Here is a 16,962-nt window from a genome sequence, read left to right on the forward strand (position 1 = left end):
TATATAGGAAGTGGGGCTGAGCGACAATCTCTCATTGCTGACCATGAGGGGGCTTCTGGTTTTTGGTGTTCTTTTCGCTGCGGCCTTCAGCCAAAAGCTCTTTGTGGGGTGAGTACAGAGCGACTCAGGGGACTGGATGGTTCAGAGGATTGGTTATGAGCTTGGAAGCATTTACCCATATGTCCGAACCAGCCTGTGCAGGAAGTGTTTATTTCCTGATGACTACTTGGTGGTCTTTGTGGTCTCACCCCATTTGTTAGTGGGCAGGTGCCCACACTGCCCTGTCGGTCTCATCAGAAAAGCCAAGAATTGAAGGCACCATGGAGAACCCACTATCCTTTCCCCGTAGAAGTGGAACCTCCAGGTCCTGTCTGAAGCACACTAGCAGAATGATATAGGGATGTCTGCACTCCCCTGGCCTGTGCTGTACTTTTCCTGGAGGTAAACAGACAATTGAAATCTCCAGGGATATATATTGGTCAGCTTTCCCCAGCACTAAAAAAGGACAATAACACGAGCTTCCCCCACACCTCCCTCTGATAGTTATGAGCTGGAAAAAGGCTTTGGGTGGAGGATTATCAAACAATGTTTCTGACTCTGAATGTAGGGAACAATTTCGTACTTGCTAAGGAATAGACAATAGATTAGATGACCCATTAGGTCTTTTCCACCTCTAATTTTTCTTGGCCAAATATGGCAGACCTACCTCAGGACTTCAGTGTGAGCCTTGTCTGAGTAAGGACTGAATAGAGACTTCTGGGAAACTGAAGAAGCGAAGATCTGTCCACATGGCCTCTGAAGCCTGAAGGACCCTTCTAATGGTTCTTCTGATGGCAATACCTAGGTTTGCTTTTTCAGGTAAAGAAAAGTTTATATACTCAGGCTCTTCTTATGTGTTTTGCACACGCAATGCTGGAGTGGGCAAGGTGTTTTCTAAAATACCTTTCTCCTGGCCATGTCATTCAGATTTAATTTGGAACTGAGATCCTCTAAGAACAATTTGGAACTAATACCTTCTTTTAGGATAATAGAAATTAGAAATGAAAATGACCTATGGAAAACAACCTTAGATAATCTAGTCCATCTCCTTGTGGAGGCATAATTATTCCCTTCAGTGTAATCTCCGGTGTTTCACAAAGTCCAGTTTTAAATATCTGGAACAATGAGGTTTCCACCACTTTCCCATGGGAGATTATTAGGAAGACATGGTTTAATTTATCATGACATCTATGCGCCATGAGATCTCATTGGCTGTTTTAAATCAGCCTGTTTTTTTACTACATGCCCTTTAAAGATAATCTGAAATAACTCCCAAAATATTCTAGGCAAGCAAAGTTACGATGGCTGATTTGTGATTAATCCTGTTGTCCCTGAGTCCTAGTAGATGTCAGCCACCTGATAGATACTTTCTAGCTTTCTGGGAAGGTCTCATGACAAAAGCAAAGATTTCAATGCCCATTTGAACTGTGTCAGTCCTGGGCCATGAGGGTATGTTGTGATCACTTTTGTGATCAAAATTGTGAGTTCGCCTAAAAACTGAATTTAAGTTCATAAGATGTCACAATAACTGGTAACAAAGAAAGTTGATGGGAAAAGGTATGGAAGGGAGACAGACTGAATTAGTCCAAACAAACAGGACTCCTGATATAACTCAAGGACTGTGTGAAGATCTTGCTTGGTAAACAAGAAACGTGTAGAACCAGATACCAGCGAACCAAAATTGTTGTGTTGGAAACTAGGCCTAATTGGTGGACAAAATGAGGGGGATGGGCTATTCTGCCCACCATGCCCTTTGTGGGGCCTTAAAGAAAGACTTAGAGAGAAAAATTGGCTATTGGAGCATCATATTCACCATCATGGCAGCCACCTCTGGGACCCTGGGCCTTCATCATCCTAATCCTGAGGGATGTCCTGACCAGCTGGGGCCAGAGAGACGACCCAGATGACATCACCACCTCTACTGGTTGAATCCCAAACACCACCTGAGATGAAACGGGACTAGACTTCAACAAGAGCAACAATATCTCAACCGCAGCCCATCTCAACTATCTTCTCCTTTCCCCCAAAGGACAGTTATCACCATCTTTGATACCATCTAAGACAGTGGTCTCCAAACTTTTTTGATCGCGCACCCCTATCAGTTAAAATTTTTTGAGCACACATCCCCTGCCGCGCCGAAGCAAAAAAAAAAAAGCCGCTCGGACTCCCGCCCGAACTGCCGAAGCAAAAAAAAAAAAAAAAAAGGCCCCCCCCTGCCGCACCCCCCCAAAGATCCTCTTGCATACCCCCTGGGGGGCGTACACCCCACTTTGGAGACCACTGATCTAAGAGACTGTCAAACAAGGGGGATTTTCTTTCTAAAAACTCTCTCCAGCTAAATGGGAAGGGAACAAGGGATGTTGTTAAAATGAAAGCCTTACTTAATACTTTACGTTTCCAAGTTTTCCCTTCTTTTCTGTATCTTTATTACAAGGTGAAAAGGATTTTTAATTATGTGTTTGCCCACCCAGTAACATTTCCACTGATGGGGGGAGGGGAGAAAGGGGGCAATTGCCCATGGGCCCAGGCGATTTAGAAGGGCCCGGGTGGGCCACAGGGCTCCTAGGCGCATGCGACCGCTCTCGGCCCTGCGCTTTGGGGTGTCCCACAGGCCAGTGCGATTGGACAGCACAGTCGCTCCTGAAAGTGATGGATTTGTCATTTCCACCCCGGCCCCCCCCCCCCCCCCCCCCACACACACACCCAAGGACGGCCCTGGCCCTGGCCCTGGGGCCCAGAATTGCTGTGGGCGGGCCTGCCCGGTAATAACCAGACTGAAGTCTCTGTATACCAAACTCCAAACTTTGTTTAACACTGTTAACATTGGACAATGACGAGGTTATCTTAACACCTTTGGCCCATTTATTCCATCTAAATTAATACAACCGGTATCCCCAGCAACTGTTCTCTCTCCCATCACAGCCCTCTTGGTCCTCATGCCAGACCTCTAATCTGCTTGTAACATTTTAAAACTTCTGTACGTGCCTTAACTCCTCATCATCTGACTAAGCCTCCAGACCTCCTCACATCAAATCCCACTGTAAACTTCAGCACGCCACTCCGATACCTTTGCTGTTAGCCCATCAGATCTGTTGCTGGCTCTTCGTCATCATTCTTGTCATCTTCTGTCTGTTCTTGTTGCTTTGTCTTCACCAGAGATCAGGTTCTCCGCATCAGGGCCAGCAGCGAAGAGCAGATTGCATTACTCAGGGAACTGGGGGAGCTGGAAGACCTTCAGGTAAGAAATGAGGGAGACACTCTCTGTAATTGTGGGCTACAGCCATACCACCTTGGGCTGTGATCTCCTCTACTGTCAGGTGGTAGGAGGGTCAGAACTTGCTCAGACTTGAGTAAGAGCATCGCTAGAAAAGCCAGAGCATTGCTGGAAGTTAGTGATTCTGTAGACAGCAGCCTTGCCCCCTCTATCAATGCCCCTTTCCAAGGCTGAAAGAATTGGGTTTGTTTAGTTTGGAAAAGAGAAGACTGAGAGGGGACATGATAGCAGTTTTCAGGTATCTAAAAGGGTGTCATAAGGAGGAAAGAGAAAACTTGTTCACCTTAGCCTCTAAGGATAGAACAAGAAGCAATGGGCTTAAACTGCAGCAAGGGAGGTCTAGGTTGGACGTTAGGAAAAAGTTCCTAACTGTCAGGGTGGTTAAACACTGGAATAAATTGCCTAGGGAGGTTGTGGAATCTCCATCTCTGGAGATATTTAAGAGTAGGTTAGATAAATGTCTATCAGGGATGATCTAGACAGTATTTGGTCCTGCCGTGTGGGCAGGGGACTGGACTCGATGACCTCTCGAGGTCCCTTCCAGTCCTAGAATCTATGAATCTATGAATCAATGCCTGAGCATGCAATTAAGGGCAACATGATGTAGCAAGTGCCACCTTACAGATTTAAAATGCAGATCCTGGCCACTTGTGGTTGCTAAAGACCTGTTGTCACTTTTCTCAAGAGCTGGGGAACTAATACCAGTGGTTTACCAGGTAATTCAATTCTGCAATCTCGAATTCCCCCTCTTCACTGAGATATTATTTATTCTTCTGCACTTTAAAACCTCAATTGTTGTGCAGTGTTTAGAGCTGGACTAATGCTGCCCAAAATATTTTGAATTTTAGAATCTATTTGCTTCTTCTGTGTTGACCCTTTTTCATGTTGGCTTCCTGAGACTATTCTAGCAGACAAGCTTACTGGCTGGAGCAGCATTCTGTGAGCAATTATTGCAGAATATTCGTACAAAGCAGATTTTAAATTTGGAACTATGAGCATTTGCACTGGAAACCTGATCTGAAGAGTTAAATAAATCCAATCAGGGAACAGAAACAACACCGAGTGGCCTGTATGTCCATTCAAAACAACTCAAGTCACAAATAGTGACTATTCAAAGCAACCTTCATAGCAAATGATTCAGAAGTGACTCATAGGCCAAGATATGTATATATAAAACATCCATCGAATAATAGTGAATGAGGAACAAATTTGTAAAAATCTTGATCTGTTCATGAGCAATTCGCAATTACAAAAAGGGCTAAAGTAAATGAATACATTATTTGCAATGAATAACTCACCTAGCCCTAGTAGTGTTGCTATGTTCTGTTAAACAGCTGCCATGTTCCACCTTAGAGGTGGCTGCATTTCAGTGGCAGCTGAAGTCATTCGTGTGTGTGTGTGTGCGCGCGCGCGCACCACTTTGGGATCCTTAAGGATAAAAGGCACTATATAAATACAAGATATCATTAACTAACATGACTGGCTGTGTTAACTAAATTCACTTGTATCGTTCTGCAGTGTCTGGAGAGCTCTAGGTAGAGCAATACAGAGCCTTGGATGAAGTTAACCTTGCTTTTCTTTTCTAAATCAGATTGACTATTGGCTTAGCCCTGCCCAGCCTGGTCTCCCAGTGGATGCGAGAGTCCCCTTCCATAGCCTCCAAGCAGTCAAAGTCTTCCTGGAGTCTAACACCATTCCGTATACAATCACGGTAGACGACGTGCAGGTAGGGACTCCTGCAGCGTATATGGCCATGTGCAAGAAAGTAACCTCACCACCCTGGGTGTGGTCTGAACTGGGTGTGAGTTAGGTGAGGAAAGACAGACAGAATAAGAAAAATGCTGAGTTTGGAAAAACAGAATCTTGTCACTAGACAGGTGTCTGCATCACAAAAAAATGTCGCTGCTCCTGGAATGAAGTGTCCCCTTTGGGGGCGGAGGGTGTTCAGCAAAGAGGACAAGGAGTGAATGAGATGGAACTACCATCTCATCCCTGAAACTAGCCCCTCTGGTTCCAGGGTCTAGAGTTCACCCCCAGGGTATTGGGAGGGAAGCTGCTGCCCTTGCTGTTCTTGCTCTGTTGATATGTGGAGGCCTTCATTCTCCAGCACTTATAATCAGCATTAAATTCGTCAACACTTTTTTGTAGGGCGGAGATTTGATCTGAAGGGCAATTGAACACCGAGTTTTAAACTGAATGTTTAAAGCTGTTCTTTGTATATACGTGTACTAGTTTAGTACATGTGATAGCGCCCACTAGTGGTTGACCTCACTGACTATAACAGCTTACTAGACAGACTTCAAGGAGGTAATCCGTGAGCTTAACTGATAGGGGCCTGTGCCTCTAATACTGAAGGGCTCAGGTTCAGTTGGCCATAATACATTCCATGTGGGAAAACATACAAATGCTCCCCTCTTCGCTGTACATGGTTGTGTTTTTTTTTAAAAAGGAATTACTGGATGAGGAAAAAGAGGCCATGATGGTGTCCAGGAAGTTCGAGAGAAGCAGCAACAGCTTCAGCTTCTCCTCCTACCACACCATTGAAGAGGTACTTTCCTTTGCAGCATGTTCTCTTCATTTCCTTCAGGGAATGTAGACAGAAGGTCAGGCCATATTGTGGCCGATTCTGTGGCTATAAATACGGCCTCCTGCTGTAGGCATTTAGTGGAGAATTTTGTTGGGAGATCCTCTCAGGGGGGGTTACCCTGAAGATATTCTTTTCTTCTAGGTCCCTTCTGCCCAGACTGGAAGCAAAACTTCCAGCCAGGAGACCCAACCATCATTCCTTTTTGCCTGTGTAGCTAGCTACTTATTCTCCCAGCAGTTACCTTCTCTGCCGGGAGACCCATTTTGCCTCATCTGTGGATCCAAAGTTCAGGTGTAATCAGAGCACCGGCTTCATGGTGGAGGATGGAACCTTGTGTGATATCAGTGTTCTCACCACTTGTCATACAGTGGTCCTCAGAGGCCTCCTGAAATCCTTCAAACTGGCTCCCATGTTGCTGTGTGGGAGGACCCAGGGGAATTAATACAATGGTGTAGGGGGGCTTCTGGCATCCAGGTATAAGAAGCAAAACAAATCTAATCTAGTGGAAGACCCTTGATGTGTAAAAGATCAGGGTCTCAATGGCTGTAGGCACCTGCTGCTCACCACACGAAGGCTGGGAACCCCTGTGTTACCTGAGAACAAAGAATGAAAACTGTGACATACCGGGGGACAGTTCAACCCAGTGGGGGGCTGTGTCACCCCTGCCCTGCAGCCTTGCGTGCCTTACAAGGCCTTGCTGAAATAGCTCGCACCTGGACTGCTCACAAACAGCCTTCCAACATGCAAGTCACACCCTGAGTGTCTATGTGTAACTGCAGCCTGCCAGCCACACTTTGGCCCTCACCAGCCTGGGTTATACTGCAGGATGACCCCAACACACCCCCAGACCCAGATTTTTGCCCATAAATGTATGTCCTTATTGCCCAGCCCTCTCCTGGACAGCTAGGAACTAGGAGACAATGAGTCTGTGTGGAAGAATGTTCCCTGCTGTTTTTTCCCACTTGTTTGAGATTCCTTTGTTTTTCCTTCCTGCTTGATGATTCTGTTTACTGTTTAAATGCAAATTAAGGCAAACATACACTCCTTTGGTCAAGACAGGCCTGTTTGACCAGTTTGATGCTCCGTGAGTTTTGAACATTGTACAGGGAAATCTTATAACTTCACATACAGTGTTGCCACGTATATTTTATCAGGACCATCCTGGCCAGCAAATTATGAGTTTTCCAATTATACCTTACAAGGCATACCTTATACAAAGATAAATACAATGGTGTGTAAGGTGTGACTGCAGGGGTATATTCTGTCACAGAAACCCACAAGGCCAGTTTAATGTGCATGCGCTGACTACTCTTCCTTTTAGATCTACAGCTGGATGGACAATCTTGTGACTGAAAATCCAGACCTGGTTAGCAAAATTCAGATTGGGCAGAGCTATGAAAAGCGACCTCTTTATGTGCTAAAGGTAGGTAGTGCACGTAATGTTAATCATTCAATATGACAACAAAGCACCTCAGAACGAGTAGTCCCATGGGAGTCAACAGAGCCTACACACATGCTTAAAGTTTGCTGAATTGGAACCAATAGCTCCAGGAAAACGTAGTCATACCACACAGTGGATGGTACATCCATCCTTCCCCTTACTCAAATATCTCACTAGCACAGTTTAAGAATTTCCAGCAAAGGCAGAGAGTTAACTTTACGTAGATTCTGGAGCAGTCTGTCCACAGGATAAATCTTTAATAGGGCAAGGGGGAGCAGCAATGGATGGTATATAACGAGGAGCAACGGAGAGACATAACGGGCGGCTGGAGCACTTTTTCTTAAAACCAAAGTGATCAATGTCAGATATGATTTAAAACCCTGAATCAATGAAAGAATCTCTGGGTTTAATAATCATCAGGAGACTAGGGAAAAGTTACTAAAATTACAGCTGACTTTGACTGAGAGATTAATCCAGGTGAGCTCAGAAGAAACTGCACCAGCAATCCAGAGAGGGAGGGATTCTCTGATACCTGGTTCCATAAAATCTCGCCAGCCAGATATCAAATGATAGGCATTTACACTATCAGAGCAAACGCCTGACTCCGTATGTAACATATATGCATGAGTATACATACTAGCCGATGCCTAGACTGCGGTTAATATAGGCATGTTCTGTTTGCTGACTTCTCCTGCAGTTCAGCACAGGAGGCGTTAACCGTCCTGCAATCTGGATTGATACTGGCATTCACTCTCGAGAGTGGATCACCCAGGCGACCGGAGTGTGGACTGCCAACAAGGTAATCATAGAACCATAGACATGTAGAGCTGGAAGGGACCTCAAGAGGTCATCTAGAACAGCCCTCTGGCACTGCGGCAGGATTATTTATACCAGGTGGGATTATGGATACTAGTAATACTAAATATATCTAATGCCCAACGAGTTGAGAGATGGCAGAGTCAGACTGAGGGTCAGTAAGAACAGAGCAGATTCATAAACTCTTCATAATGACAGAGCTATATGGGACCAATCTCTAGGGGTGAGAGGACATAACTGAACTGCCATCTCGTTCACTCTCCATATCCCACTTGATCTCTTTGCTGAGATGGCAGACAAATGGGTCAATTAGCACCTGTTGGTGATTTGGCAATGTGGACCTTTGTTCACTAGAAAGTGGACTGAGACCCACCAGCTAATTCATAGATTAATAGAGAAAAATGCCAGAAGAGACCATTAGATCATCTCATCTGGTCTCCTGTATATCACAGGCTGTTAAATTGCACCAAGTTGCCCCTGTATTGAGTCCAAAAGCTTGTGCTGCACTAAAGCATAACTTGTGTTTAGATAGATCATCTCTTCCACAAAGGCAACCAGTACTGACCTGAAGATATCAAGAGATGGAGAATCCACCACTTCCCTTGGTAGCTTGTCCCAGTGGTCCCCATCACTGTTAAAAATGTGTGACTAATTTCTGATGTGAATTTGTCTGAAGCTGGGAATTGCAACAGGGGATGGATCACTTGATGATTACCTGTTCTGTTCATTCCCTTTGGGGCGCCTAGCACTGGCCACTGTTGGAAGACAGGATGGTGGGCTAGATGGACCCTTGGTCTGATCCAGTAGGGCCATTCTTATGTTCTTATGTCTGGCTTCAGCTTCCAGACAATGGTTCCAGACAATGGTTCTGCCATTTGTGACGGGTTAGATCACAGAACCCCCCTTGCGAGAGACCAACTGATGTGCCAAGACTACCTCTGCCCCTGCTTTCCTGCCCTGCCAGCTTGGGACTTCAGTGCCCTGCCTGGTTTGAGCCAGACTCGCTAACCTGCTGCAAACCCAGACCCAGGTCTGAACCACGTCCCCTAACAGCTGTAGGCTTAACCTGAAAGCAGCTAACAGAAGTGTTCTTGTCTTTAACACTCAGATGTCCAACTCCCAATGGGATCCAAACCCCAAATAAATCCATTTTACTCTGTATAAAGCTTATACAGCGTAAACTCATAAATTGTTTGCCCTCTATAACACTGATAGAGAGATATGCACAGCTGTTCCCCCCCCCCCTCCCATGTATTAATACAGACTCTGGGTTAATTAATAAGTAAAAAGTGATTTTATTAAATACAGAAAATAGGATTTAAGTGGTTCCAAGTAGTAACAGATAGAACAAAGTAAATTACCAAGTAAAATAAAACAAAACATGCAAATCTAAGTCTAATTCAGTAATACAACTGAATACAGATAAGATCTCACCCTCAGAGATGTTTCAATACGTTTCTTTCTCAGACCGGACGCCTTCCTAGTCTGGGCCCAATCCTTTCTCCTGGTACAGCCCTAGTTCCAGCTCAGGTGGTAGCTAGGGGATTTCTCATGATGGCTGCTCCCTTTTCTCTGTTCCACTCACTTATATATCTTCTGCATAAGGCAGGAATCCTTTGTCCCTCTGGGTTCCCACCCCACCCCCCTTCTCAATGGAAAAGCACCAGGTTAAAGATGACAGGTTTCAAAGTAGCAGCCGTGTTAATCTGTATCCGCAAAAAGAACAGGAGTACTTGTGGCACCTTAGAGACTAACAAATTTATTAGAGCATAAGCTTTCGTGGACTACAGCCCACTTCTTCGGATGCATATAGAGTGAAACATATATTGAGGAGATATATATACACACATACAGAGAGCATGAACAGGTGGGAGTTGTCTTACCAATTCTGAGAGGCCAATTAAGTAAGAGAAAAAAACTTTTGAAGTGATAATCAAGATAGCCCAGTACAGACAGTTTGATAAGAAGTGTGAGAATACTTACAAGGGGAGATAGATTCAATGTTTGTAATGGCTCAGCAGCACTGCTATGGGTACCCACATGGCCCCACAGTATGCCAACATTTTTATGGCTGACTTAGAACAACGCTTCCTTAGCTCTCGTCCCCTAACGCCCCTACTCTACTTGCGCTACATTGATGACATCTTCATCATCTGGACCCATGGAAAAGAAGCCCTTGAGGAATTCCACCATGATTTCAATAATTTCCATCCCACCATCAACGTCAGTCTAGATCAATCCACACAAGCGGTCCATTTCCTGGACACTACTGTGCTAATAAGCGACGGTCACATAAATACCACCCTATACCGGAAACCTACTGACTGCTACACTTACCTACATGCCTCCAGCTTCCATCCAGGACACATCACACGATCCATTGTCTACAGCCAAGCTCTAAGATATAACCGCATTTGCTCCAATCCCTCAGATAGAGACAAGCATCTACAAGATCTCTATCAAGCATTCTTAAAACTACAATACCCACCTGCTGAAGTGAAAAAACAGATTGACAGAGCCAGACGAGTACCCAGAAGTCACCTCCTACAAGACAGGCCCAACAAAGAAAATAACAGAACACCACTAGCTGTCACCTTCAGCCCCCAACTAAAACCTCTCCAGCGCATCATCAGAGATCTACAACCTATCCTGAAAGATGATCCATTACTCTCACAGATCTTGGGAGACAGACCTGTCCTCGCTTACAGACAACCCCCCAACCTAAAGCAAATACTCACCAGCAGCCACACATCACTGAACAAAAACACTGACCCAGGAACCTATCCTTGTAACAAAGCCCGATGCCAACTCTGTCCACATATCTATTCAAGTGACATCATCATAGGACCTAATCACATCAGCCATACCATCAGGGGCTCGTTCACCTGCACATCTACCAATGTGATATATGCCATCATGTGCCAGCAATGCCCCTCTGCCATGTACATTGGCCAAACTGGACAGTCTCTCCGCAAAAGAATTAATGGACACAAATCTGACATCAGGAATCATAATACTCAAAAACCAGTGGGAGAACACTTTAACCTGTCTGGTCATTCTATGACAGACCTGCGGGTGTCTATTTTACAGCAGAAAAACTTCAAAAACAGACTCCCAGGAGAGACTGCTGAGCTGGAATTGATATGCAAACTAGATACAATCAACTCAGGATTGAATAAGGACTGGGAATGGCTGAGCCATTACAAACATTGAATCTATCTCCCCTTATAAGTAGTCTCACACTTCTTATCAAACTGTCTGTACTGGGCTAGCTTGATTATCACTTCAAAAGTTTTTTTCTCTTACTTAATTGGCCTCTCAGAGTTGGTAAGACAACTCCCACCTGTTCATGCTCTCTGTATGTGTGTATATATATCTCCTCAATATATGTTTCACTCTATATGCATCCGAAGAAGTGGGCTGTAGTCCACGAAAGCTTATGCTCTAATAAATTTGTTAGTCTCTAAGGTGCCACAAGTACTCCTGTTCTTTTTGCAGGTTAAAGGTGGATTCCAGTTCAGGTGACATGATCTCATGTCACTGTAAGACTTCATTTCCCACTTGCCAGCACACATGTATACAGGAAGACTCACAGGTAAAACAGAGCCATCTGCAGTCAATTGTCCTGATTAATGGGAGTCATCAAGATTCCAAACCACCATTAATGGCCCACACTTTATATAATTACAATAGGCCCTCAGAGTGATATTTCATAGTTCTAGTTTCAGATACAAGAGTGGTACATTTATACAAATAGGATGACAACACTCAGTAGATTATCAGCTTTGTAATGACACCTTACAAGAGACCTTTTGCATGAAGCATATTCCAGTTACGTTAGCATATTTTCATAAAATCATATAGAGTGCACATTCACACCATTCTCCTAATGTTATGCCTACTCTCATATAATCACTCTGTTTTGTACTGTTACCCTTAATAGATCAACTCCGGTTAGTTGTTAGGACCTCACCCTGTGAGAAATGGGAATTCAGGGTAACTCAGACCTTCTCTCCATGCAGATAGTCACTGAATATGGCAAGGATGCCTCGCTGACTGCCATCCTGGACACCGTAGACATCTTCTTCGAGATAGTCACCAATCCCGACGGGTTTGCTTATACACACAGCACAGTAAGTGCCTCTGGGGGAAAGAGGAAGGAGTGGAGGGAAGAGGAGTTCTCACTCCTTGTCTGCATGATGAGTACACGCAGGGCTGCTTTCAGGCACCAGCCATCTCAGGCCCTTCTTGGGGCATCGTGGTTTTTTTGGGCAGGGTGGGCATCTCTGTGGTACTGCGCTGAGTCAACGACCCTTCTGCAGGCCCTGTGTATCTCCTTCCCACCCCATCAAGCCCTCTCTGTGGTTTCTGCACGTTGAGATGAAGGCTGAGCATGGGCTGTGCAGAAGAGCAACTGAGCCAAATTAGGCCTCTCTGAGGCCTACCGGCTCGTGTCCCCAAGTGAGGCAACTGCTTCACAGTCCAAACCGCATCCCGTTGATTTAACCGGCAAACTCTGCCCCCTTCTGCCTCTGTTGTGTAATAACTGAGCAAAGATGAAAATGACTTGAGACTCGAGTGACCAGATGTCCCGATTTTATAGGGACCGTCCCGATTTTGGGATCTTTTTCTTATATAGGTTCCTATTACCCCCCACCCCCATCCCGATTTTTCACACTTGCTGTCTGGTCACCCTACTTGAGACCCACCTGTTAGCATCTTTCCATTAATCAAACCACACGGTCCCCCTTGCTTTTAGAACCGCATGTGGCGGAAGACCAGGTCCATCAATGCTGGATCTTCCTGCCGTGGCGTGGACCCCAACAGGAACTGGGATGCAGGCTTCGGAGGTACAGAACGGCCGTGGGCATGTCAGATAGTTATTAATCCCTAATGTCTGTCTTTTTACTGTGAGCACATGGAGTCATAAAATCATAGGACTGGAAGGGCCCTCGAGAGGTCCTGTAGTCCAGTCCCCTGCACTCAATGCAGGACATGTGTTGGGATTATCATTAGAGCTCACAAGACTCCTTATATTAAAGACATGAAATATGTATTTATTATTCTCTGTTTCAGTGGAGTAATAAGTTCTGCTCTGTTCAGGAAATGGAATCATCTGCTCAGGTTTCTGTCGGACAGGAAGTCATTATTAGCATAGGCGCCGACTCTGTGGGTGCTGCGGGGCTGGAGCACCAATGGAAAAAAAATAGTGGGTGCTCAGCTCCCACTGGCAGCTTCCCCGATCAGCTCCTCTCCCTCCCCTTCCAACGCCTCCCACCCGCCAGCGGGCCCTGCCGATCAGCTCCTCCCCCTCCCTCCCAGTGCCTCCCACCCGCCGCGGATCAGCTGTTCAGCAGCGTGCAGGAGGCGCTGTAGGGCGGGGGAGGAGTGAGGGTGGAGCTTACTCGGGGGAGGAATGGGGTGGGAAGAGGCGGGGCGGGGATTGGGGAAAGGGAGGGAGTGGGAGTGGGGCCTGTGGCGGAGCAGGGGTCGAGCAGCCCCCAGCAACTCAGAAAGATGGCGCCGCTGACAACTTTCCAATTTTTCAAAACTGGATACTTCAGGTCTCTCCGGTCACTCCTTGCCTTCCTCCCCCGTCGCTCCCTTGCTTCCCACTTCCCCAGGGACTCACCTGCCACCTGCAGACCTGGCTGGGAGGAGCTGACAAGGAGCCTGCCCGCCCAATTGGGGTACAGAGGAGTGTGTGGGGGGGTCAATCCCCAGAGCGAGGGGCCGGAAAGAGCTGTGGCCCTGGGAGGCTGAGAAGCCGCGCCGGGCCATCACGGGCAGCGAGCCCGGCTGCCAGCCCCGCTCCCTGAAGACTGTCAGGATCCCTCCCGCTGGCAGCACCACTACCTATCTCTCCGCTCGAGCCGGGAGCCAGTCCCTCAGATTAAGCTTCTCTCCATCAGCTGAGCTCCTCCAGAAGCAGGTATTCTTCCTGCCCTCCCGGCGGCAGAGGCAGGTTACTGCGGTAACCGGATTTTTGGTGTCCAGTCAGCAGTACTGCACAGGTCCCCTTTCAACCGAACTTTCTGATAGAAAACTGGACATCTGGCAACCCTAGAATATGGATTCTCTAATCAATTTGTTCTTAAAGCCATGTACTAGTATATGCTACATATGAGTTACCTAGATCACTACCTTAGTACCACAATAACACACAATTCTACCACTGCTGGTGACTAATGCAATATTGCATTATTTTGCAGGACTCACATAATCTTATTAATTCCTGTTTTCTGAAGGGAATTTAGTGGCGTTACATTAGAGGTGATTCATCACTGCGCCGTCTCTTTAAAACGCTGGCACATTGTCTAATGAAGTGAAACAGATTCCGGATTGTTTGCAAATATCAGTTAGAAACCTGGGACTTCTCCCGTTTATTACTGAGGAAATAATCTTCAATTCTGTTGGGTTTTTTTCCCCCTTAGAAAAACGAATGTTTTACTCACCCATGCAAATGCCCATTTTTCACAAATCTGCTGTCTTTTCATTTGCCACCCCATGTGTTTCATCACAGGCCCTGGTTCCAGTAGCAATCCCTGTGCAGAAACGTACCACGGACCCTCCCCTCACTCTGAGAGCGAAGTGAAATCCATTGTAGACTTCGTCCTGAGCCATGGCAACGTGAAAGCCTTGCTCTCCATCCACAGCTATTCCCAGATGCTGTTGTTCCCCTATGGCTACAAGGCAGAGCCTGCTCCTGACCACCAGGAACTGGTGAGAACAAGCTCTCATGAGGGCTAAAACAGCTGAGTGCGAGGGCCTGGTGGCTCCGGGGCTTGGATGGATACAAGGTACAGCTACACTGCAGTTGGGAGGTGTAATTCCCAGCTCGGGGCGATAGGTACGTGCGAACTTTGATTGAGCGAGCATGTTAAAATAGCAGTGTGACCATGGTGGCCCTGTCTGAGATCCTAAGTATCCACTCAGGGGGGTGGCCTATGCTGCCACGGTCACACTGCGATTTTTAGAGTGCTAGGCCCCAGCAGAGCTAGCACTCATACGTCTACCCAAGCTGGGAATTGCACCTCCAGGCTGTAGTGCAGACGTACCCATCGAGCCTAGCTTCAAAGCTGGACCCTGGGGGTGAGTGAAACTCACGGCCATCTGGAAGCTGATTTTGAAACAGATTGGTGCTCTCAGCCTCTTCCTAATGGACAGGAATGCCTGTCATCAAAAGCACCAGCCTGGTTGCCCTCTCATCAGCCTGGCAACAGAACAAACGGGCCTGGAGGCTGTGCTTACCTCTCTGCCAGAGGGGTGGCCCACCCCACACCCCCTCCAGCTCTGCACTCCGGCCCAGATCCACAAAGGCTTTTAGGGTCCTAATTTAATGGAAATTAGGTGCCTAAATACCTTTGTGGCGCTGGGTCTGAGCCCCTTGGACAGGGCAGGGTGGGAGAAGCTGTCCATGATGCACCTCTTCTAAGGACAGATATTGGACTTTGGTCTTCAGGGCTAGATTTCCTCTGGGTGGCATCCACAGACTCCTTGGATTCCTTCTGGGAGCAGTGGGCTGGCTCCAGGCACCAGCCTACCAAGCACGTGCTTGGGGCGGCACCTGGAGAGGGGCGGCGCTCCGGCTGGCCGGGGAGAGTGGGGCCGCGGCCAGGCTCTCCACCCTCCTCTTGGTGTTCTGGCCGGTCGGGGAGAGCGGGGCCGTGGCCGGGCTCGCTGCCCTCCCCCCCCGGCTCCGGCCGCCAGGGAGAGCGGAGCTGCGGTGGGCTCGCCACGCTCCCCCGGCGCTCTGGCCGGCTGGGGAAAGCGGGGCCGCAGCCAGGCTTGCCGCCCTCTCCATGGCACTCCGGCCGGCCGGGGAGAGCAGGGCCACGGCTGAGCTCGCCGTCCTCCCTTGCCGCACTTCCCGCCGGGAGGCCGGGGGCGGCGGGAGGCTTTTTTGCCTAGGGCGGCAAAAAAGCCAGAGCCGGCCCTGTGTCCAGGGTTCTGTGCTCGGTGTCCCTCATTTTGACTCTAGGGCCTGCACCCCCATCTCTGTATGTTCATTTTTTGTCCCCATATTCAGTTCAATTCTGGGTTCTGTGGCCCCTCCCTCATCTGGGGGGCGGGGCCTTTCATTGCTTTGATGAGCTCCGCCCCCCATCCCAGGATTTAAATAGACTAATCCCATTCACTAAATGTGTGTGGATGCTGCTGTTCCATGAAGGGAGGGAAGTATTCAAGAACCTCCCAGCCTTTCACCTCTTACTCTCTTGTTTGTAGAATGATCTAGCCAGAGAGGCAGTGGCTGCCTTAGCTGAACTACATGGGACTAAATACACCTATGGGAGCACGATCGACACCATCTGTAAGTGGTTTGTCAGTCAGGCAGGGCTGGGCAGAAGAAGACTCATGTTCTTCTTCACTTTCCGTCACCAAATAACTAATGATGCATGGTTCCCAGCAATATTATCTCGGACGGAACTATTGTGAACTGTCTGCCCACAGCACATGCCTTAACTGTAGTTGTACCTGTGAATTCTGGGACTACTGAAGCACCAGGGCTGAGAATTCGAGCTGGGACCATGTGCACCTGGGTGACTTTCAATTGCAAAACACTGCATTGGGGAGCGGGAAGGGGGGAGGTGAACCAGAGCAGTTCCAAGGCATGTGGCTTTCTGTTCACACTGGGACTGAATGTTTGTAGATTGCATATATTCAGGGGGACCTGAGACCAAGACCAAGACTTGCAACCCACAAGTACCGTGGATACTTGTGCCCAGGGCCGGTGCAAGGAAGTTTTGCACCCTAGGCGAAACTTCCACATTGCGCCCCACCCCCAGCCTTGCGGCAGCTCCCCAC

The 16,962-nt window shown here is 47.5% G+C and overlaps 1 protein-coding gene across 1 annotated transcript; it reads left to right on the plus strand.

Annotated features, from left to right (window-relative positions):
- The first annotated feature begins 43 nt into the window (after window positions 1–43).
- Window positions 44–16,593, plus strand: LOC117873520 (carboxypeptidase A1-like). Its single transcript, XM_034762992.1, has 10 exons — window positions 44–108; window positions 3,196–3,277; window positions 4,905–5,039; window positions 5,763–5,861; window positions 7,222–7,323; window positions 8,039–8,140; window positions 12,180–12,290; window positions 12,917–13,007; window positions 14,681–14,880; window positions 16,384–16,593. The coding sequence occupies exons 1-10, from the start codon at window positions 44–46 to the stop codon at window positions 16,591–16,593; spliced, it is 1,197 nt and encodes a 398-aa protein (XP_034618883.1).
- Window positions 16,594–16,962: the final 369 nt, after the last annotated feature.

The sequence above is a fragment of the Trachemys scripta genome, chromosome 1 (assembly GCF_013100865.1).
Source record: "Trachemys scripta elegans isolate TJP31775 chromosome 1, CAS_Tse_1.0, whole genome shotgun sequence".
NCBI lineage: Eukaryota > Metazoa > Chordata > Testudines > Emydidae > Trachemys > Trachemys scripta.

Coding starts and splice junctions, on each gene's coding strand:
- LOC117873520 (XM_034762992.1), top strand. CDS start 44: ATGAGGGGGCTTCTGGTTTTTGGTGTTCTTTTCGCTGCGGCCTTCAGC. Junction 8,141..12,179: donor GAGTGTGGACTGCCAACAAG/GTAATCATAGAA, acceptor CTCTCCATGCAG/ATAGTCACTGAATATGGCAA. Junction 13,008..14,680: donor CTGGGATGCAGGCTTCGGAG/GTACAGAACGGC, acceptor GTTTCATCACAG/GCCCTGGTTCCAGTAGCAAT.